This window comes from Anomaloglossus baeobatrachus, chromosome 10, assembly GCF_048569485.1.
Source record: "Anomaloglossus baeobatrachus isolate aAnoBae1 chromosome 10, aAnoBae1.hap1, whole genome shotgun sequence".
NCBI classification, from domain to species: Eukaryota; Metazoa; Chordata; class Amphibia; order Anura; family Aromobatidae; genus Anomaloglossus; species Anomaloglossus baeobatrachus.
This window is the reverse complement of record NC_134362.1, coordinates 42,023,164-42,045,807: the sequence shown is the minus strand read 5'-3', so window position 1 is coordinate 42,045,807 and position 22,644 is coordinate 42,023,164. Positions and strand designations below refer to the sequence as shown.

At 50.3% G+C, this 22,644-nt stretch overlaps 1 protein-coding gene across 1 annotated transcript in view; it reads right to left on the bottom strand.

The window, feature by feature from the left end:
* Positions 1-402: 402 nt before the first annotated feature.
* Positions 403-22,644, bottom strand: part of KMT5B (lysine methyltransferase 5B) — a 71,403-nt gene continuing 49,161 nt past the window's right edge. Inside the window, exon 9 of the mRNA XM_075326382.1 lies at positions 403-2,299. Within this exon, the coding sequence (XP_075182497.1) occupies positions 849-2,299 (1,451 nt within the window). The 3' untranslated portion in view covers positions 403-848. The remainder of the gene's footprint in view (positions 2,300-22,644) is intronic.

Genomic DNA, 22,644 nt, shown 5'->3' with positions numbered 1-22,644 from the left:
TAACCCCTGTACATTAAATGTGCCAAAAAGGATGAGCAAACACCATTCTGAATTTTGTCATTTTTCTCCAAATTTTTTTTTAGATTTTTTTTTAATTTTGCTACTAACAAAGGCCACAGACAGTACTTTAAAAAGGATTGTATTACAGTATTAGACTTTTGACGAAAAAAAAAAAAAAAAATATATATATATATATATATATATATTTTATAGACACAGGGCAAATTAAATTTCTAAGCTGCAAATACATTGCTGGTGATAAAACCATAACAGACATTTAATGTGCTGAAATTTAAATTTTTATATATATATATATATATATATATATATATATATATATATATATATATATATATATATATATATATATATATATATATATATATATATATATATATATATATATATATATATATATAGTGTAAAAAGACCCTATGAGTTGAAACAAGTATGATTGGGTAGCCACATTAATTTTTTTATTTTTTTTATTGTCACGTGTGGAAAGTTTATTACTTATATACATTTTCTGCCCACGATAATATACAACAGTACCCACTTTTTTTTGTAGTTTTTCTTATTTTTTTTTTTGTTTAAACTCAAAATTGCACGTAAGAAGACTGTTAAAAAGCACTGTAAAAAAAAAAAAAAATCAAAAAAAAATCAAGTCAATATGCTGTACACTTTCTACAATTTTGAGTGGACTAACAATACAGAAAGAAGTGCGGTCTCTAAAATTTACAGTCAGGGAATAATTCAATGGAATCTTTCATAAAGGAAAAAAAAAACAATGAATACAAATTACTTTCTGGTCAAAAGGAAAAAAAAAAAAAAATGAATATATATATTGTTCACGCATTAAGCCTTAATGACTGATCTTCTCTCCGTCGCGAAGATATATCGATGTCTATTGAGTCTTTTCCTACAATAAGTCTCAAACGCTTTGCTGGTGGCAGAGGGATGAAGTCATCCTCAAATTCGTCGTCGTACTCGTCGTCGTCTTCGTCGCTCTCTTCTTCGGAGGATTCCTCCAAGCTCTCTTCCTCGTAGCGATCGTAATCGTCCATTTCCATTCTCGTTTCCACGAGAGATAACGTGTCGTTGCAGTACACCCCGTTTTCATGGAGTTCCTCTGGAAAAGACATTCTAGCTTCTTCTTCTCGCTTTAACTGGATCTTTAGTTTTGTGGAACTGCTCCCCGATCCGGAGCTAAACCCATTGTTTAGTTTTGCTACATACAGACTGTTCTTGTCCTTCTCGTGATCTTTGCTGAGTTTAATGCTGATTTTTGACGGACCTATGTTGTCGTTTTCCTTCTCGGTCTTGCTGCTGTTGCTGTCGTGACGGCGTCGGAGGGTTAGTTTCGGAATTCCAGTGCTGTTCTCGAGGATCAGTTGTGCGTCGTATCTGGTGATTCTTCTGCTCTTTTTATTTTTGACCACCCTTATGTGGTCTTTTGTCCTCGTTTGTGACGAGACCACGGGGCAATCGTCCGAGGAGCTTCTCGTGTCCTTATAATGAGGCGGACTGTCAGCGACGACGTTGCCTACACCTGAGTCGCAGTGCGAGCTTACCAAGTCGCACAAGTTATCCGTTTTGGAGGGTTCAAAATCAGAGTTTGACACTTCTGTGTCCGTGACGCGTTTCGAGTGCTTGCTTTTTCTGGACTTACAGAAACCATTTCTCTGATGTCTGCTCTCTCGTCTTTTTGAGGTCTCTCGATCAAGCTCATTCTTATGAACAGACTGACTTTTAGTCTCAGTTCTGTGCAGCTGAGTTATGCTCCCACTGTTACCATTTCTATAGCTGTCCAAGGTATTTGGTGGGAGCGTAGCATCAGTTTCTACAGAGTTTCTGGTTCTCATCGAACTTCGTGTGATATATGTACATGACGTTTCACCGTGAGCACCTTTCATTGAATTCAGTTTATATTCTCTAGCTGCGTGTCTCGTTAAACAACCAGTAGTTTCTCTTAACTTTGCCGGTCCGTCTCGCTGTTTATCCCTTTTGATGGCCTCGTTCTTGTACAGCACTACTTTAGGTTCTCGGAGAACAAGGTTACCCACTTCAAGCTTCTTTGAAGCGTTTCTTTGCTCTGGTCTTCTGCAGTGATTTCTTATCTTTATTTTAGTATGTAAAGGCTTTACAGGCTTTCTCAGTCTCTTTGGTACCCTGGAATTATTTATATGAGTGACTTTGGATGAGGTAGAAGAGGATGAAACTGGAATTCTTGACAAGGACTGCCTTAATGTTCTGCTTTTCCCATTCTTCTTCACAACAACTGAGGATTTTCTATTTCTTGCTAAAAATAGAAAAAAAAAAATACAAAATGTTAAAATACAAAAAAAATACCCAATATATATTTTTCACATACATATATATATATATATATATATATATATACACATATATATATATTATATATATATATATATATATATATATATATATATATATATATATATATATATATATATATATATATATATATATATATATACACATATACATACAGACATATTTTTATTTTATATATGTGTGTCTAACTATATATATATATATCTAATATATAAAGCTGAATGTGTGTGTGTATGTGTGTATGTCCGGGATAGGCTATGTTTTGAGGGGATATTTTAACCCCGCTGTTTACAGTTATTCACCAAAAAACCTGCCTCCATTAAAGCGAATGGAGCTGGGAGCCACAGTGCAGCCAGAACTTCAGAAGAATGCGCAGCCACGCCCTTATATGGAATGTTGGCGTGTCACAATGCAGCCAGGGAAAGAGACAGACAGGGAAAGAGGCAGACACAGACAAAGAGACAGACACAGATAAAGAGACAGACTGACAGGGAAAGAGAGGGAAAGAGACCATCAGGGAAAGAGAGAGAGAGACAGATAGATATATACAGAGGGTGAGACAGACAGAGAATGGGAGAGAAACAGAGAGACAGTTACTATCCCGGGCAGCGCCGGGTGCTATGTTGTGAGGCGAAATTTTAACCCCGCGCGTTCCAATTTACCAATCAATTTTGCCCACATCTACATAATGGGGAAAAAGTGAAACGAAAAGTGTTGGGGGCAAATTGACAGCTGCCAGATGTGAACAAGGGAGACTTAAAAAATGAGAGCGATGGCGCCAAAGAGTATATACCGTACAGTTGCTAAGGTGGGGCCCCGACATGGGATACTCACCACACTCGGGGATATGAACACACACACAAAATGCGCCACACACTACCACGTGCTTGAACACATACCGTATACCACCCTCAGCACACATCTCACCACACACTACCACGTGCTTGAACACATATACCACCCTCAGCACACATCTCATCACACATACACCAACCTCGCCACATAATCGCCCTAAACACACACAAGTCTGGTATTATCCTTCAAAAATAAAAATCTGATTAATAAGCAGCCAAACTACAAGAACAACAAATGTACCACATAGGAAATACGGCAGCTGTCAGTCACATGACCTGTCTATTATGTGTATGTGTGAGCTAATATATACTGTCAGGGGGAGGGCTTTCTGTTGCCTGGAGATTTATCAGGCTGCCAATAGCAACCAATCACAGCTTAGCTTCTATTTTGCTACAGTTAATTAATCTGAGCTCTGATTGGTTAATATAGGCAACAATTTAATAATTACATTTCTATCTATTTGTTTTGTGGTGTTTGTGTGCAGAATACATTTTTGTTAATACATTCTATTTTGTTAACAGCAGTTATTAACCCGGGCGAAGCCGGGTAGTACAGCTAGTATATATATATACACATATATATATATATATATATATATATATATATATATATATATATATATATATATATATATATATATATATATATATATATATATATATATATATTATATATATATATATATCTATATCTATATCTTCTGGACCCTGAGAGCGTCGTAGGTTATGTTTCGAGGGGAAATTTTAACCCCGCTCTTTACAGTTATTCGCCAAAAAAGCTGCCTCCATTAAAGTGAATGGAGCTGGGAGCCACAGTGCAGCCAGAACTTCAGAAGAATGCGCAGCCACGCCCTTATATGGAATGTTGGCGTGTCACAATGCAGCCAGGGAAAGAGGCAGACACAGACAGGGTAAGAGACAGACACAAAGAGACAGATACAGACAAAGAGACAGACTGACAGGGAAAGAGAGGGAAAAAGAAAGACAGGTTAAGAGACAGACACAGAGAGACAAAGAGACAGACTGACAGGGAAAGAGACAGGGAAAGAGAGAGACAGGGAAAGTGACAGAGATAGATAGACAGACAGGGAAAGAGATTGAGACAGACGGAGAAAGAGACAGACAGACAAAGATAGAGAGATAGAGAGATATATACAGAGGGGGAGACAGACAGAGAATTGGAGAGAAACAGAGAGACAGTTACAATCCCGGGCGTTAATATATTCTATATATATATATATATATATATATATATATTTATTATTATATATACACATTATACATACACACACACACACACACACACGTATATAAAATAAAAATATTGATACATGGATGTATATATAAAAAGATTATAAATATAAAATATATATTTATATATATCGTATTTTTCATTTTATAAGACTCACCCCAAATTTAGAGATTTAAAAAAGAGGTCCATCTTATACTCTGGTGGTGTCTTACCGGAGCAGGGGGCCGGCAGCAGTGGGGGAGCGGGTTCACAGGAGGCAGGGACAGTGCTGGAGTATGGCGATGCTGTAAGCGCTGCGGTGGAGGCTGTGCTGGCAGCGGTGGGGGCTGTGATGGCTGTGTGGTGCAGGACTGTGCAGCGAGTGTCCCAGATGTTCGGTCGGCAGTATGGGCTTCAAAGAAATGGCACCTGTAGTAGGCGCATGCACTGATTGAGCTCTCAGCTCAATGACAAGCCGATATCTCATCTGCGCCACTTTCCTTAAGTCCAATGCTAGGAGATTAAGGCCATGTGCCCACGGGAGCTTGGTCCTGTGGATTTTGCCGCGGAAAACCTGTGGATTTATCTGGATTTTCCAGATAAATCTGCAGGTTTCAGCATGAACAGACACTCCCCATGTTCTCCTATGGGACATGGGGAGTGCTGTGTCCACGTTGCGGCATGTGCGGCTGCGGAATATACTGCGGATATCCCGCAGCCGCACATAACTGCATGTCAATTATTCCTGCGGAATTACCTGCGGAAATCCCCTGCTTTGGCCCATACCTACCTGCCTTGATAGCAGACACCCAGTCATTTTCCCTCGGTGCACAGGAGCAGGAAGGAGGAGGTGGGCGGGGCCTGCACGAGCTCCGGTCATGTGACAGCCAGAGCTAGTTCAGGCCCGCTCACCTTCTCCTTCACAGTGTAAACACGGCCGGAGACGGGAGAAAAGTGCTGCGTGATGGAGGTATGAACGCCCCGATCACTCAGCACTTGTTCTGCATTGAGGATGCAGTGCCGAAGCCATGGTACTGTATCCTCAATGCAGAATGCCCGCACCATATCCGCAGGACATTCCGCAAATAAACTGCAGCATGGAAACAGACAAAGCTGTGCTGCGGTTTTCTGGGAGATCCTGCGGATATAACCGCAGGACACTTTCCCCCATGGGCACATAGCCTAATGGGCCGGAGGTGGAGCGTGCGCAGATGAAATCTTGAGACGAGAGCGCCATCTGGGCACGCACCGACTCCGGGCGCTATTTGAAGCCAGGGCAACTGTGACACCTGCCGCACTGCCCTGCTCCACACAGACAGCCCCCACTACAATCTGCACCGTGCCCAGTCTCCACCTCCCGGTAAGCTACATTTGGATTTTAAGACGCACCCTTCATTTTCCTTCCAAATATACACACACACACAATCAATTTCACAGTATTGCACACTCCATTATTGGACGATTTTTAATACAATATTACAGATACAACGGCAAGGTTTTCTTGGAGCAGATACAAAATGGCATCTGCCTTTTCCAGTCACCGTCATTTTACTGAAAATTTTGAGTTTTTGACTAATTAGAAAAGTTGAAATTATTAGTTAATTAAAAGTTGTAGAACTTTTCATTCACAGAAAGAATAAGCTTTATTTACATAAAGCCACTATAGATATAAAGTATCCCTTGTTTCCAGAGTTCGGCTTACATTATTTTTAATGATTTCTTTCCCTGGTTTACAGAGAACCTGTCAGCGAGATTTTGTAATGTCAGGACATGGCTGTAATGGCTCTGTAACAGATTAAATTGATACCTTTGGTGAAGAAATCTGCTTTGTGGTTCTTCTTTAATCACCATTTGACGTTTTTGGTGCACAGGGGCCAGACTGTGCACTGGGTCTTCTCCTCCCTTTCTGTGATTCCCCAGCGCCTCTAGTCTTTGAATGACCTTCCTTCGCAGTTTGACATCTCAGCAGTGACCAGTAAGTCACAGACTGTGGCCGGGGAATCACAAACAGGGAGGAAAAGACACAGTGCACAGTCCGGCCCCTGTGCACCAAAGAAGGGAATTTTGTTTACTTACCGTAAATTCCTTTTCTTCTAGCTCCTATTGGGAGACCCAGACAATTGGGTGTATAGCTTCTGCCTCCGGAGGCCACACAAAGTATTACACTTTAAAAAGTGTAACCCCTCCCCTCTGCCTATACACCCTCCCGTGGATCACGGGCTCCTCAGTTTTGGTGCAAAAGCAGGAAGGAGAAAGAAGGGAATTTTGTTACTTACCGTAAATTCCTTTTCTTCTAGCTCCTATTGGGAGACCCAGACGATTGGGGTGTATAGCACTGCCTCCGGAGGCCACACAAAGCATTACACTAAAAAGTGTAAGGCCCCTCCCCTTCTGGCTATACACCCCCAGTGGGATCACTGGCTCACCAGTTTTAGTGCAAAAGCAAGAAGGAGGAAAGCCAAGAACTGGTTTAAACAAGTTCACTCCGAAGTAACGTCGGAGAACTGAAAACCGTTCAACATGAACAACATGTGTACCCGAAAAAACAACCAAAAATCCCGATGGACAACAGGGCGGGTGCTGGGTCTCCCAATAGGAGCTAGAAGAAAAGGAATTTACGGTAAGTAACAAAATTCCCTTCTTCTTCGGCGCTCCATTGGGAGACCCAGACGATTGGGACGTCCAAAAGCTGTCCCTGGGTGGGTAAAGAATACCTCATGTAAGAGTTGCGAAGACAGCCCTCCCCTACGGGGAGGCAACTGCCGCCTGCAGGACTCTTCTACCTAGGCTGGCGTCCGCCGAAGCATAGGTATGCACCTGATAATGTTTGGTGAAAGTGTGCAGACTCGACCAGGTAGCTGCCTGGCACACCTGTTGAGCCGTAGCCTGGTGTCGTAATGCCCAGGACGCACCCACGGCTCTGGTAGAATGGGCCTTCAGCCCTGATGGAACCGGAAGCCCAGCAGAACGGTAGGCTTCAAGAATTGGTTCCTTGATCCATCGAGCCAGGGTGGCCTTAGAAGCCTGCGACCCTTTGCGCTTACCAGCGACAAGGACAAAGAGTGCATCCGAACGGCGCAGGGACGCCGTGCGGGAAATGTAGATTCTGAGTGCTCTCACCAGATCTAACAAATGTAAATCCTTCTCATACCGATGAACTGCATGAGGACAAAAAGAAGGCAAAGAGATATCCTGATTAAGATGAAAAGAGGATACCACCTTCGGGAGAAACTCCTGAATGGGGCGCAGCACTACCTTGTCCTGGTGGAAGACCAGGAAGGGAGCCTTGGATGACAGCGCTGCTAGCTCAGACACTCTCCGAAGAGATGTGATCGCTACCAGAAAAGCCACTTTCTGTGATAGTCTAGAAAGTGAAACCTCCCTCAGAGGCTCGAAGGGCGGCTTCTGGAGGGCAACTAGTACCCTGTTCAGATCCCATGGATCTAACGGCCGCTTGTACGGGGGTACGATATGACAAACCCCCTGCAGGAACGTGCGCACCTTAGGAAGTCGTGCTAGACGCTTCTGAAAAAATACGGAAAGCGCCGAGACTTGCCCTTTAAGGGAACCGAGCGACAAACCTTTTTCTAACCCAGATTGCAGGAAAGAAAGAAAGGTAGGCAAAGCAAATGGCCAGGGAGACACTCCCTGAGCAGAGCACCAGGATAAGAATATCTTCCACGTTCTGTGATAGATCTTAGCGGACGTGGGCTTCCTAGCCTGTCTCATGGTGGCAACGACCCCTTGGGATAATCCTGAATACGCTAGGATCCAGGACTCAATGGCCACACAGTCAGGTTCAGGGCCGCAGAATTCCGATGGAAAAACGGCCCTTGGGACAGTAAGTCTGGTCGGTCTGGTAGTGCCCACGGTTGGCCGACCGTGAGATGCCACAGATCCGGATACCACGCCCTCCTTGGCCAGTCTGGGGCGACGAGTATGACGCGGCTGCAGTCGGATCTGATCTTGCGTAGCACTCTGGGCAAGAGTGCCAGAGGTGGAAACACATAAGGGAGCCGGAACTGCGACCAATCTTGCACTAAGGCGTCTGCCGCCAGAGCTCTGTGATCGCGAGACCGTGCCATGAAGGTTGGGACCTTGTTGTTGTGCCGGGACGCCATTAGGTCGACGTCCGGCCTTCCCCAGCGGCGACAGATTTCCTGAAACACGTCCGGGTGAAGGGACCATTCCCCTGCGTCCATGCCCTGGCGACTGAGGAAGTCTGCTTCCCAGTTTTCTACGCCGGGGATGTGAACTGCGGATATGGTGGAGGCCGTGGCTTCCACCCACATCAGAATCCGCCGGACTTCCTGGAAGGCTTGCCGACTGCGTGTCCCCCCTTGGTGGTTGATGTATGCCACCGCTGTGGAGTTGTCCGACTGAATTCGGATCTGCCTTCCTTCCAGCCACTGCTGGAAGGCTAGTAGGGCAAGATATACTGCTCTGATTTCCAGAACATTGATCTGAAGGGTGGACTCCTGCTGAGTCCACGTACCCTGAGCCCTGTGGTGGAGAAAAACTGCTCCCCACCCTGACAGACTCGCGTCTGTCGTGACCACCGCCCAGGACGGTGGTAGGAAGGATCTTCCCTGTGATAATGAGTTGGGGAGAAGCCACCACTGCAGAGAGTCTTTGGCCGTCTGGGAAAGGGAGACTTTCCTGTCCAGGGATGTTGACTTCCCGTCCCATTGGCGGAGAATGTCCCATTGAAGTGGGCGCAGATGAAACTGCGCAAACGGAACCGCCTCCATTGCCGCCACCATCTTCCCGAGGAAGTGCATGAGGCGTCTTAAGGAGTGCGACTGACTTTGAAGGAGAGCCTGCACCCCAGTCTGTAGTGACCGCTGCTTGTCCAGCGGAAGCTTCACTATCGCTGAGAGAGTATGAAACTCCATGCCAAGATACGTTAGTGATTGGGTCGGTGACAGATTTGACTTTGAGAAGTTGATGATCCACCCGAACATCTGGAGAGTCTCCAGCGCAACATTCAGGCTGAGGTGGCATGCCTCTTGAGAGTGTGCCTTGACAAGTAGATCGTCCAAGTAAGGGATCACAGAGTGTCCCTGAGAGTGCAAGACTGCTACCACTGCCGCCATGACCTTGGTGAACACCCGTGGGGCTGTCGCCAGACCAAATGGCAGAGCTACGAACTGAAGATGGTCGTCTCCTATCACGAAGCGCAGAAAGCGTTGGTGCTCTGTAGCAATCGGCACGTGGAGATAAGCATCTTTGATGTCTATTGATGCTAGGAAATCTCCTTGAGACATTGAGGCAATGACTGAGCGGATGGATTCCATCCGGAACCGCCTGGCGTTCACATGCTTGTTGAGCAGTTTTAGGTCCAGAACAGGACGGAATGAGCCGTCCTTTTTTGGCACCACAAAGAGATTGGAGTAAAAACCTTGTCCTTGTTCCCGAAGAGGAACAGGGACCACCACTCCTTCTGCTCTTAGAGAATTCACCGCCTGCAGAAGGGCATCTGCTCGGTCGGGATGTGGGGAAGTTCTGAAGAACCGAGGCGGAGGACGAGAACTGAACTCTATCCTGTACCCGTGAGACAAAATGTCTGTTACCCACCGGTCTTTGACCTGTGGCAGCCAAATGTCGCAAAAGCGGGAGAGCCTGCCACCGACCGAGGATGCGGAGGGAGGCGGCCGAAAGTCATGAGGCAGCCGCCTTGGAAGCGGTACCTCCGGTTGCTTTCTTGGGGCGTGAGTGAGCCCGCCAGGAATCAGAGCTCCTTTGCTCTTTCTGAGTCCCTTTGGACGAGGAGAATTGGGGCTTGCCCGAGCCTCGAAAGGACCGAAACTTTGACTGCCACTTCCTCTGTTGAGGTTTGCTTGATCTGGGCTGGGGTAAGGAAGAGTCCTTACCTTTGGACTGTTTAATGATTTCCGCCAATTGCTCACCAAACAGTCTGTCTCCAGATAATGGCAAGCTGGTTAAACATTTTTTAGAAGCAGAATCTGCTTTCCATTCTTTTAACCACAAGGCTCTGCGCAAAACTACAGAGTTGGCGGATGCCATTGAGGTACGGCTCGTAGAGTCCAGTACCGCATTGATAGCGTAAGTCGCAAACGCAGTCATTTGCGTAGTTAAGGACGCCACTTGCGGCACTGCTGGACGTATGATAGAGTCCACCTGTGCCAGACCAGCGGAAATAGCTTGGAGCGCCCACACGGCCGCGAATGCTGGAGCAAACGACGCGCCAATAGCCTCAGACAGATTTCAACCAAAGGTCCATCTGTCTGTCATTGGCATCTTTAAGTGAAGCCCCATCCTCCACTGCAACTATGGATCTAGCTGCAAGCCTGGATATTGGAGGGTCCACTTTTGGACACTGGGTCCAGCGTTTGACCACGTCAGGGGGAAAGGGATAACGTGTATCCTTAAGACGTTTGGAAAAACGCTTGTCCGGATAAGCATGGTGTTTCTGGATTGATTCTCTGAAGTCAGAGTGGTCCAGAAAAGTACTCAATTTACGCTTGGGATACCGGAAATGGAACTTCTCCTGCTGTGCAGCTGCCTCCTCTGCTGAAGGGGCTGGGGGAGAAATATCCAACAGCCTATTGATGGCCGCTATAAGGTCATTTACCATGGCGTCACCATCTGGCGTATCCAAATTGAGTGCGGTGTCAGGACTAGACTCCTGATCACCCACCTCTGTCTCATCATATAGAGACCCCTCTCGCTGAGACCCTGACCCGCGTGATGACGTGGAGGGTCTCTCCCAGCGAGCTCGCTTAGGCGGCCTGGGACTGTCATCGGAGTCAGAGCCCCCAGCCTGTGATGCCTGGGACCCCCTTGAAGTACGGATTAGTTCCAACTGAGGGGGACCGGGGAACATAGACACAGCAGTGTCCATGGTCTGAGCAACTGGCCTGGACTGCAAGGTTTCCAGGATTTTTGTCATAGTCACAGACATTTTATCAGCAAAGACTGCAAATTCTGTCCCCGTCACCGGGGCAGGGTTCACAGGCGTCTCTGCCTGGGCTACCACCACCATAGGCTCTGGCTGACGAAGTGCCACTGGGACTGAACATTGCACACAATGAGAGTCGTTGGAGCCTGCTGGTAGATTAGCCCCACATGCTGTACAAGCAGTGTATACAGCCCGTGCCTTGGCACCCTTGCGTTTTGTGGATGACATGTTGTTGTCTCCTCAGAGCAATATAGGGTATACAGCCAAGAAGCGACCGTACAGTGCAGTATATATATATATATATCTGGTACAGGAAAAAGTACACCAATACAACACTGTGGCAGTAGTGGGGCCAGCACTAATGTGCTGCTTACCGCCCGCTAAACGCGGGTGTGTGGTCGCCAGAAATCCCTAGTCTGGGTCTCCCAGAGCCTGTGTCCGTCCTCCAGCCAGACTGCATGCAGGAATGGCTGCCGGCGTCCTGTGGAGGGGGGGGGCGGGCCCTGGGCGTGCTCAGACCAAAAGCGGGAAACCTGCGTCCCACTGTGCCTAGTGAGAGGGCTGGAGCATGTAAATAAGGCTCCAGCCCTCGGCGCTGACGATTGCACAGCGTCTGTCCCATTCCCTGATTGACAGGGTGGGGGCGGGAACGAAGCGGAGCTAGGCCGCAAAAGCCGGGGACTAGATTTATAAGCGCCGCCGCCGTAAAAGCGCGGTCGGCGCTAAGTCCCCGGCGCACTACAAGTCCCAGCCGCGCCGCCGCTCCGAGAGTGGCCGGCGCGGTAGTTCCCAGCACATGAAGTCACACAGCTAAGCTGCTGTGACTCAAACCCCAGCGCGCAGCGCTACTGTCCCCGGCGCACTAACACACCCAGCAAGTCTGGCGTGTGCGTGCCTGTCTGTACGGGGACACAGAGTACCTGAAAGTTGCAGGGCCTTGTCCCTGAACGGTACCCAGCTTCGTATCCAGCAGGTTCAGTGGGTCTGTGGATGGAGCCCGGCCTCAGGGCTTGGGGGCCGGTAAGATCCCACTTCCTCAGAGCCCCTCAGGGGGATGGGGAAGGAAAACAGCATGTGGGCTCCAGCCTCTGTACCCGCAATGGGTACCTCAACCTTACAAACCACAAGTGGGGTAAGAAGGGAGCATGCTGGGGGCCCTATATGGGCCCTCTTTTCTTCCATCCGACATAGTCAGCAGCTACTGCTGACTAAACAGTGGAGCTATGCGTGGATGTCTGACCTCCTTCGCACAAAGCAGAAAAACTGGTGAGCCAGTGATCCCACTGGGGGTGTATAGCCAGAAGGGGAGGGGCCTTACACTTTTTAGTGTAATGCTTTGTGTGGCCTCCGGAGGCAGTGCTATACACCCCAATCGTCTGGGTCTCCCAATGGAGCGCCGAAGAAAGTTATAAATTGGTCTAGGGTAAATGCAATCCAAAGGATGTTCGGAGAACTGCAAACCATGAACCAAAAGAACAATTCAACATGAACAACATGTGTACACAAAAGAACAACCAGCCCGAAGGGAACAGGGGCGGGTGCTGGGTCTCCCAATAGGAGCTAGAAGAAAAGGAATTTACGGTAAGTAAACAAAATTCCCTTCTTCTTTGTCGCTCCATTGGGAGACCCAGACAATCGGGACGTCCAAGAGCAGTCCCTGGGTGGGTAAAAGAATACCTCAATAAAAAGAGCCGAAACGGCCCCCTCTTACAGGTGGGCAACCGCCGCCTGAAGGACTTGCCTACCGAGACTGGCGTCTGCCGAAGCATAGGTATGCACCTGATAGTGTTTCATGAAAGTGTGCAGACTAGACCACGTAGCTGCCTGACACACCTGCTGAGCCGTTGCCTGGTGTCGCAATGCCCAGGACGCACCCACGGCTCTGGTAGAATGGGCTTTCAGCCCTGAAGGAAGCGGAAGCCCAGAGGAACGGTAGGCTTCGAGAATCGGTTCCTTGATCCACCGAGCCAAGGTTGACTTGGAAGCCTGCGAACCCTTACGCTGGCCAGCGACAAGGACAAAGAGCGCATCTGAACGACGCAGGGGCGCCGTGCGAGACACGTAGAGCCGGAGTGCTCTCACCAGATCCAAAGAGTGCAAATCCTTTTCACATTGGTGAATTGGATTAGGGCAAAATGAAGGCAAGGAGATATCCTGATTGAGATGAAAAGGAGATACCACCTTAGGGAGAAATTCCGGGACCGGACGCAGAACCACCTTATCCTGGTGAAACACCAGGAAGGGGGCTTTGCATGACAGCGCTGCAAGCTCAGACACTCTCCGGAGTGATGTAACTGCCACTAGAAAGGCCACCTTCTGCGAAAGACGTGATAAAGAGACATCCCGCAGCGGCTCGAAAGGTGGTTTCTGAAGAGCCGTTAGCACCCTGTTAAGATCCCAGGGTTCCAGCGGACGCTTGTAAGGTGGGACTATGTGGCAAACTCCCTGCAGGAACGTGCGGACCTGCGGAAGCCTGGCTAGGCGCTTTTGAAAAAATACGGAGAGCGCAGATACTTGGCCCGTGAGAGAGCCGAGTGACAAACCCTTGTCCATTCCGGATTGAAGGAATGAAAGAAAAGTGGGTAAGGCAAACGGCCATGGAGTAAAACCGTTATCAGAGCACCAGGATAAGAAGATTTGCCAAGACCTGTAATAGATCTTGGCGGACGTTGGCTTCCTGGCCTGTCTCATGGTGGCAATGACATCCTGAGATAACCCTGAAGACGCTAGGAGCCAGGACTCAATGGCCACACAGTCAGGTTGAGGGCCACAGAATTCAGATGGAAAAACGGGCCTTGTGACAGCAAGTCTGGGCGGTCTGGAAGCGCCCACGGTTGACCCACCGTGAGATGCCACAGATCCGGGTACCACGACCGCCTCGGCCAGTCTGGAGCGACGAGAATGGCGCGACGGCAGTCGGACCTGATCTTGCGTAACACTCTGGGCAGCATCGCCAGAGGAGGAAACACATAAGGCAGTCGAAACTGCGACCAATCCTGAACTAACGCGGCCGCCGCCAGAGCTCTGTGATCCTGAGACCGTGCCATGAATGCCGGGACTTTGTTGTTGTGCCGTGACGCCATGAGATCGACGTCCGGCGTTCCCCAGCGGCGACAGATCTCTCGAAACACTTCTGGGTGCAGAGACCATTCCCCCGCATCCATGCCCTGACGACTGAGAAAATCTGCCTCCCAGTTTTCTACGCCCGGGATGTGAACTGCGGAGATGGTGGAGGCTGTGGCTTCCACCCACTGCAGAATCCGCCGGACTTCCTGGAAGGCTTGACGACTGCGAGTGCCGCCTTGGTGGTTGATGTATGCGACGGCAGTGGCGTTGTCCGACTAGATACGGATCTGCCTGCCCTCCAGCCACCGATGGAAAGCCAATAGGGCTAGATATACTGCCCTTATCTCCAGAACATTGATCTGAAGGGAAGACTCTATCGGAGTCCAGGTTCCCTGAGCCCTGTGGTGGAGAAAAACCGCTCCCCACCCTGACAGGCTCGCGTCCGTGGTGACCACAGCCCAGGTTGGGGGTAGGAAGGATTTTCCCTGCGATAGAGAATTGGGAAGGAGCCACCACTGAAGTGACGTCTTGGTTGCAAGGGAAAGAGAGACGTTCCTGTCGAGGGAAGCAGACCTCCTGTCCCATTTGCGGAGAATGTCCCATTGGAGTGGCCGTAGATGGAATTGCGCGAACGGCACTGCCTCCATCGCTGCCACCATCTTCCCCAGGAAGTGCATGAGGCGCCTTAAGGGGTGTGACTGACTCCGAAGAAGTGATTGCACCCCTGCCTGCAGAGAAAGCTGCTTGTCCCGCGGTAGCTTGACTACCACTGACTGTGTATGAAACTCCATCCCGAGGTAAGTCAGTGATTGGGTCGGTGTCGACTTGGATTTCGGGAAGTTGATGATCCACCCGAACTGCTGGAGAGTCGCCAGAGCGACGGTAAGGCTGTGTTGACACGCCACCCGGGAAGGGGCCCTGACTAGGAGATCGTCTAAGTAGTGAATCACCGAGTGGCCCTGAGAGTGTAGGACCGCCACGACGGATGCCATGACTTTGGTGAAAACCCGTGGGGCTGTCGCCAGGCCGAAAGGCAATGCCACGAACTGAAGGTGTTCGTCCCCGATGGCGAAACGCAAGAAGCGTTGATGTTCGGGTGCGATCGGCACATGGAGATAGGCATCCTTGATGTCGATCGATGCTAGGAAGTCTCCTTGTGACATCGAGGCGATGACCGAGCGGAGAGATTCCATCCGAAACCGTCTGGTTCTGACATGTCTGTTGAGTAGCTTGAGGTCCAGAACGGGACGGAAAGATCCGTCCTTTTTTGGCACCACGAACAAGTTGGAGTAAAAGCCGCGACCACGTTCCTGAAGGGGAACGGGGATCACAACTCCTTCTGTCTTCAGAGCGTCCACTGCCTGAAACAGTGCGTCGGCCTGAGCGGGGGGCGGAGAGGTTCTGAAGAAACGAGCAGCAGGACGAGAGCTGAACTCTATCCTGTAACCGTGAGACAGAATGTCTCTCACCCATCGGTCTTGCACATGTGGCCACCAGGCGTCGCCAAAGCGGGAGAGCCTGCCACCGACCGAGGATGCGGCTAGGGGATGCCGAGAGTCATGAGGAGGCCGCCTTGGAGGCAGTGCCTCCTGCGGCCTTCTGGGGGCGTGACTTGGACCGCCACGCATAGGAGTTCCTCTGGCCTTTCTCCGGCCTGCTGGACGAAGAGGATTGGGGCTTGGCGGAGGGACGAAAGGACCGAAACCTCGATTGTATTTTCCGTTGCTGAGGTCTCTTAGGTTTGGACTGGGGTAAGGAGGAGTCCTTTCCCTTGGATTCCTTAATAATCTCATCCAATCGTTCGCCAAACAAGCGGTCGCCAGAAAACGGCAAACCGGTTAAGAACCTCTTGGAGGCCGAGTCTGCCTTCCATTCGCGCAGCCACATGGCCCTGCGGACTGCCACAGAGTTAGCGGATGCCACAGCTGTACGGCTAGCAGAGTCTAGGACTGCGTTCATGGCGTAGGAAGAAAAAGCTGACGCTTGAGAAGTCGAAGACGCAACTTGCGGAGCAGAATTACGTGTGACAGCATTAATCTCAGCCAGACAAGCTGAGATAGCTTGGAGTGCCCACACGGCTGCAAAGGCCAGGGCAAAAGACGCGCCCGTGGCCTCATAGATGGACTTCACCAGGAGCTCTATCTGCCTGTCAGTGGCATCCTTTAGCGATGAGCCATCTGCAACCGATACCACAGATCTAGCCGCCAATCTAGAGACTGGAGGATCCACCTTGGGACATTGAGCCCAACCCTTAACGACTTCAGAGGGGAAGGGGTAACGCGTGTCAGTGAGGCGCTTAGTAAAGCGCTTGTCCGGAACCGCTCTGGGCTTCTGGACAGCGTCTCGGAAGTTAGAGCGATCGAAAAACGCACTACGTGTACGTTTGGGGAACCGAAACTGGTATTTCTCCTGCTGAGACACCGACTCCTCTACAGGAGGAGGAGGGGGAGAGAGATCTAACACCTGGTTGATAGACGAGATAAGATCATTCACTAAAGTGTCCCCTTCAGGTGTATCAAGGTTAAGGGCGACGTCAGGGTCAGAGCCCTGAGCTGCGACGTCCGCCTCGTCCTCCAGAGAGTCCTCAAGCTGGGAACCCGAGCAGCGTGAAGAAGTCGGGGAAGATTCCCAGCGAGCCCGCTTAGCCGGTCTAGGACTGTGGTCCGGGCAGGAGTCCTCCACGTGAGACCTAGGGTCCAACCTGGGAGCGCGCTGCGGCGCGGACCGAGAGGGGCCTGGAGGCGACGATCCAACAGGGGCCGGGGCCTGTGTAAGGACCGGTCTGGACTGCAAAGCTTCTAGCAGCTTGGCAGACCATTTGTCCATAGACTGAGCCATGGATTGTGAAAGAGACTCAGAGAGTTTCTCAGCAAAAGAGGCGAACTCTGTCCCTGCCGCCTGGACAGGGGGAGCAGGGGGGTCTACATGAGCCGAGGGACCCACTAGTGACCGAGGCTCCGGCTGAGCAAGCTAAACAGGGGTCGAGCATTGCTCACAGTGAGGGTAGGTGGAACCCGCAGGTAACATAGCCCCACAAGAGGTACAGGCCGCAAAAAACCCCTGTGCCTTAACAGCTTTGCTCCTTGTGGACGACATGCTGTTGTCTCCTAGGAGAATGATCACTGAGGGTATATGGGCAAAAAAGGGTATACAGCCCAACCGAACAGAAGAAGGGAATTTTGTTACTTACCGTAAATTCCTTTTCTTCTAGCTCTTATTGGGAGACCCAGACGATTGGGGTATAGCTACTGCCCTCTGGAGGCCACACAAAGCACTACATTAAAAGTGCAAGGCCCCTCCCCCTCTGGCTATACCCCCCGTGGTATCACGGGTTCTCCAGTTTTAGTGCCAAAGCAAGAAGGAGGAAGCCAATAACTTGTTTAAACAAATTAACTCCGAATAACATCGGAGAACTGAAAAACCGTTCAACATGAACAACATGTGTACCCGCAAACAACAAAAAAACATCCCGAAGGACAACAGGGCGGGTGCTGGGTCTCCCAATAAGAGCTAGAAGAAAAGGAATTTACGGTAAGTAACAAAATTCCCTTCTTCTTCAGCGCTCTATTGGGAGACCCAGACGATTGGGACGTCCAAAAGCTGTCCCTGGGTGGGTAAATAAATACCTCATGTTAGAGCTGCAAAACAGCCCTCCCCTACGGGGGTGTCACTGCCGCCTGCAGGACTCTTCTACCTAAGCTGGCATCCGCCGAAGCATAGGTATGCACCTGATAATGCTTGGTGAAAGTGTGCAGACTGGACCAGGTAGCTGCCTGGCACACCTGTTGAGCCGAAGCCTGGTGACGTAATGCCCAGGACGCACCCACGGCTCTGGTGGAGTGGGCTTTTAGCCCCGAAGGAACCGGAAGCCCCGCAGAACGGTAGGCCTCTAGAATTGGTTCTTTGATCCATCGAGCCAGGGTGGCTTTAGAAGCCTGCAACCCCTTGCGCGGACCAGCGACAAGGACGAAAAGTGCATCGGCACGGCGTATGGGCGCCGTGCGGGAAATGTAGATTCTGAGTGCTCTCACCAGATCTAGCAAACGTAAGGCCTTCTCATACCGGTGAACCGGATGAGGGCAAAAAGAAGGCAAGGAAATATCCTGATTAAGATGAAAAGAGGATACGACCTTAGGGAGAAACTCCGGAATGGGGCGCAGCACAACCTTGTCCTGGTGGAACACCAGGAAGGGAGCCTTAGATGACAGAGCTGCCAGCTCAGACACTCGCCGAAGCGATGTGATTGCAACAAGAAACGCCACTTTCTGCGACAGCCGAGAAAAGGAAACTTCCTTCAGAGGCTCGAAGGGCGGCTTCTGGAGAGCAACTAGTACCCTGTTCAGATCCCATGGATCTAACGGTCGCTTGTACGGGGGCACAATATGACAGACCCCCTGCAAGAACGTGCGCACCTTAGGAAGACGTGCTAGACGCTTCTGAAAAAACACGGATAGTGCCGAAACTTGCCCTTTAAGGGAACTGAGCGACAAGCCCTTTTCTAACCCCGATTGCAGGAAGGAAAGAAACTTGGGCAATGCAAATGGCCAGGGAGACACTCCCTGAGCAGAGCACCAGGACAAGAAAATCTTCCACGTTCTGTGGTAGATCTTAGCCGAATTCGACTTTCTAGCTTGTCTCATTGTGGCAATGACTCCCTGAGATAATCCAGCAGATGCTAGGATCCAGGACTCAATGGCCACACAGTCAGGTTCAGGGCCGCAGAATTCTGATGGAAAAACGGCCCTTGGGACAGTAAGTCTGGTCGGTCTGGCAGTGACCACGGTCGACCGATCGTGAGATGCCACAGATCCGGATACCACGACCTCCTCGGCCAGTCTGGAGCGACGAGTATGACGCGGCTGCACTCGGATCTGATCTTGCGTAGCACTCTGGGCAAGAGCGCCAGAGGCGGAAACACGTATGGGAGCTGAAACTGCGACCAATCTTGAACCAAGGCGTCTGCCGCCAGAGCTCTTTGATCGCGCGACCTCGCCATGAATGCCGGGACCTTGTTGTTGTGCCGGGATGCCATTAGGTCGACGTCCGGCACTCCCCAGCGGCGACAGATTTCCTGAAACACGTCCGGGTGAAGGGACCATTCCCCTGCGTCCATGCCCTGGCGACTGAGGAAGTCTGCTTCCCAGTTTTCTACGCCTGGGATGTGAACCGCGGATATGGTGGATGCTCTGTCCTCCACCCACATTAGAATGCGCCGGACTTCTTGGAAGGCTTGCCGACTGCGCGTCCCTCCTTGGTGGTTGATGTATGCCACCGCTGTGGAGTTGTCCGATTGGATTCGGATCTGCTTTCCTTCCAGCCACTGTTGGAAGGCCAGTAGAGCAAGATACACTGCTCTGATCTCCAGAACATTGATCTGAAGGGTGGACTCCTGCGGAGTCCACGTCCCCTGAGCCCTGTGGTGGAGAAATACTGCTCCCCACCCTGACAGACTCGCATCTGTCGTGACTACTGCCCAGGATGGGGGCAGGAAGGATCTTCCCTGAGACAATGATGTGGGAAGGAGCCACCATTGTAGAGAGTCTTTGGCCGTCTGGGAAAGCGAGACTTTCCTGTCCAGGGACGTTGACTTCCCGTCCCATTGGCGGAGAATGTCCCATTGAAGTGGGCGCAGATGAAACTGCGCAAAGGGAACTGCTTCCATGGCTGCCACCATCTTCCCTAGGAAATGCATGAGGCGCCGCAAGGGATGCAACTGGCCCTGCAGGAGAGATTGCACCCCTGTCTGTAGTGACCGCTGCTTGTCCAGCGGAAGCTTCACTATCGCTGCTAGAGTATGAAACTCCATGCCAAGATACGTTAGTGACTGAGTCGGTGATAGGATCGACTTTGGAAAGTTGATGATCCATCCGAAAGACTGTAGAGTCTCCAGCGTAGCATTCAGACTGAGTTGGCATGCCTCCTGAGAGGGAGCTTTGACCAATAAGTCGTCTAGGTAAGGAATCACCGAGTGACCCTGAGAGTGCAAGACTGCTACCACCGCCGCCATGACCTTGGTGAAGACCCGTGGGGCTGTCGCCAGACCAAATGGAAGAGCTACGAACTGAAAATGGTCGTCTCCTATCACAAAACGTAGAAAACGTTGATGTTCTGTAGCAATTGGCACGTGGAGATAAGCATCCTTGATGTCTATTGAGGCAAGGAAGTCTCCTCTGGACATTGAGGCAATGACAGAGCGGAGGGTTTCCATCCGGAACCTCCTGGTGTGCACATGTTTGTTGAGCCGTTTTAGGTCCAGAACAGGACGGAACGAGCCGTCCTTTTTTGGAACCACAAAGAGATTGGAGTAAAACCCTTGCCCTTGTTCCTGAGGAGGGACTGGGATAACCACTCCTTCCGCTTTTAGGGAATCCACCGCCTGCAGCAGAGCATCTGCTCGGTCTGGCCGTGGGGAGGTTCTGAAGAACCGAGCTGGAGGACGAGAATTGAACTCGATTCTGTACCCGCGAGACAAAATGTCCGTCACCCACCGGTCTTTGACCTGTGACATCCAAATGCCGGAAAAGCGGGAGAGCCTGCCCCCGACCGGCGATGCGGAGGGAGGGGGCTGGAAGTCATGAGGTAGCCGCTTTGGAAGCGGTACCTCCATTTGCTTTCTTGGGGCGTGTGTGAGTCCGCCACGAATCTGAGTTTCTTTGCGTCCTCTGAGTCCCTTTGGACGAGGTAAATGGTGTCTTGCCCGAACCTCGAAAGGACTGAAACCTCTGCTGCCACTTTTTCTGCTGAGGTTTGGGTGTTCTGGGTTGTGGTAAAGAGGAGTCTTTACCCTTGGACTGTTTAATGATGTCAGCCAATGGCTCGCCAAACAGTCTCTCTCTAGACAAAGGCAAACTGGTTAAACATTTTTTGGAACCAGCATCTGCTTTCCAGTCCTTTAACCACAAGGCTCTGCGCAAAACTACCGAATTGGCGGACGCCATTGAGGTGCGACTGGTAGATTCTAGGACCGCATTGATAGCGTAAGACGCAAACGCCGACATCTGCGTGGTAAGGTGCGCCACTTGCGGCACTGCTGGATGCATGATAGCATCCACTTTTGCTAAGCCAGCTGAAATAGCCTGGAGTGCCCATACGGCTGCGAATGCCGGAGCAAACGACGCGCCTATAGCTTCATAGACAGATTTTAACCAAAGGTCCATCTGTCTGTCATTGGCATCTTTAAGTGAAGCGCCATCCTCCACTGCAACTATGGATCTAGCTGCAAGTTTGGAAATCGGGGGGTCTACCTTTGGACACTGTGTCCAGCGCTTGACCACCTCAGGGGGGAAAGGGAAACGCGTATCTTTAGATCGTTTAGAGAAACGCCTTTCTGGGTGAGCGTCGTGCTTCTGGATTGATTCTCTGAAGTCAGAGTGATCTAACAAAGCACTCAATTTACGCTTGGGATAAAGGAAACGAAACTTTTCCTGCTCCGCAGCCGCCTCTTCTGCTGAAGGGGCTGGGGGAGAAATATCCAACAGCCTATTGATGGCTGAGATAAGGTCGTCTACCATGGCATCCCCATCCGGGGTATCCAGGTTGAGAGGGGTTCCAGGAGTGGATTCCTGATCACTCTCATCAGACACATCACAGGGAGACTGATTGCGCTGAGACCCTGAGCAGTGTGAAGACGTCGAGGGTCTTTCCCAGCGAGCTCGCTTAGGGTGGCTGGGGCCATCATCTGAGTCATAATCCTCGGCCTGTGAAGCCGGGGACCCCCCTGTGGGCTGGATACATTCCAAGTAAGGGGGACCTGAGGACAGAGGCCTCACCGTGCCCAGAGACTGAGCCCCATGCATAGATTGCAAGGTCTCAAGGATTTTTGCCATAGATACAGACATATTATCTGCAAAAACTGCAAAGTCCGTCCCTGTCACCGGGGCAGAACTTACAAGCGTCTCAGCCTGGGTCGCCACCTCTCCTGACTCCAGCTGGCGAAGCAGCACCGGGTCGGAGCATTGCACACAATGGGGGTCATCAGAGCCTGCTGGTAGATTAGCCCCACATGCAGCACACGCAGTATACACAGCCCTTTTTGCCTTGGCCGCCTTGCGTTTTGAGGATGACATGTTGCTGCTTCCACAGAGCGATCTGGGATATGCAGCCAGAAGCGCACCTCACAGTGCAAGAAATACAATATCTATATAACTGTATCCAGTACACTGATACACAGTGAGGCACTAGAGGGACCAGCACAGAAAAATCGCTTACCGCCCGCT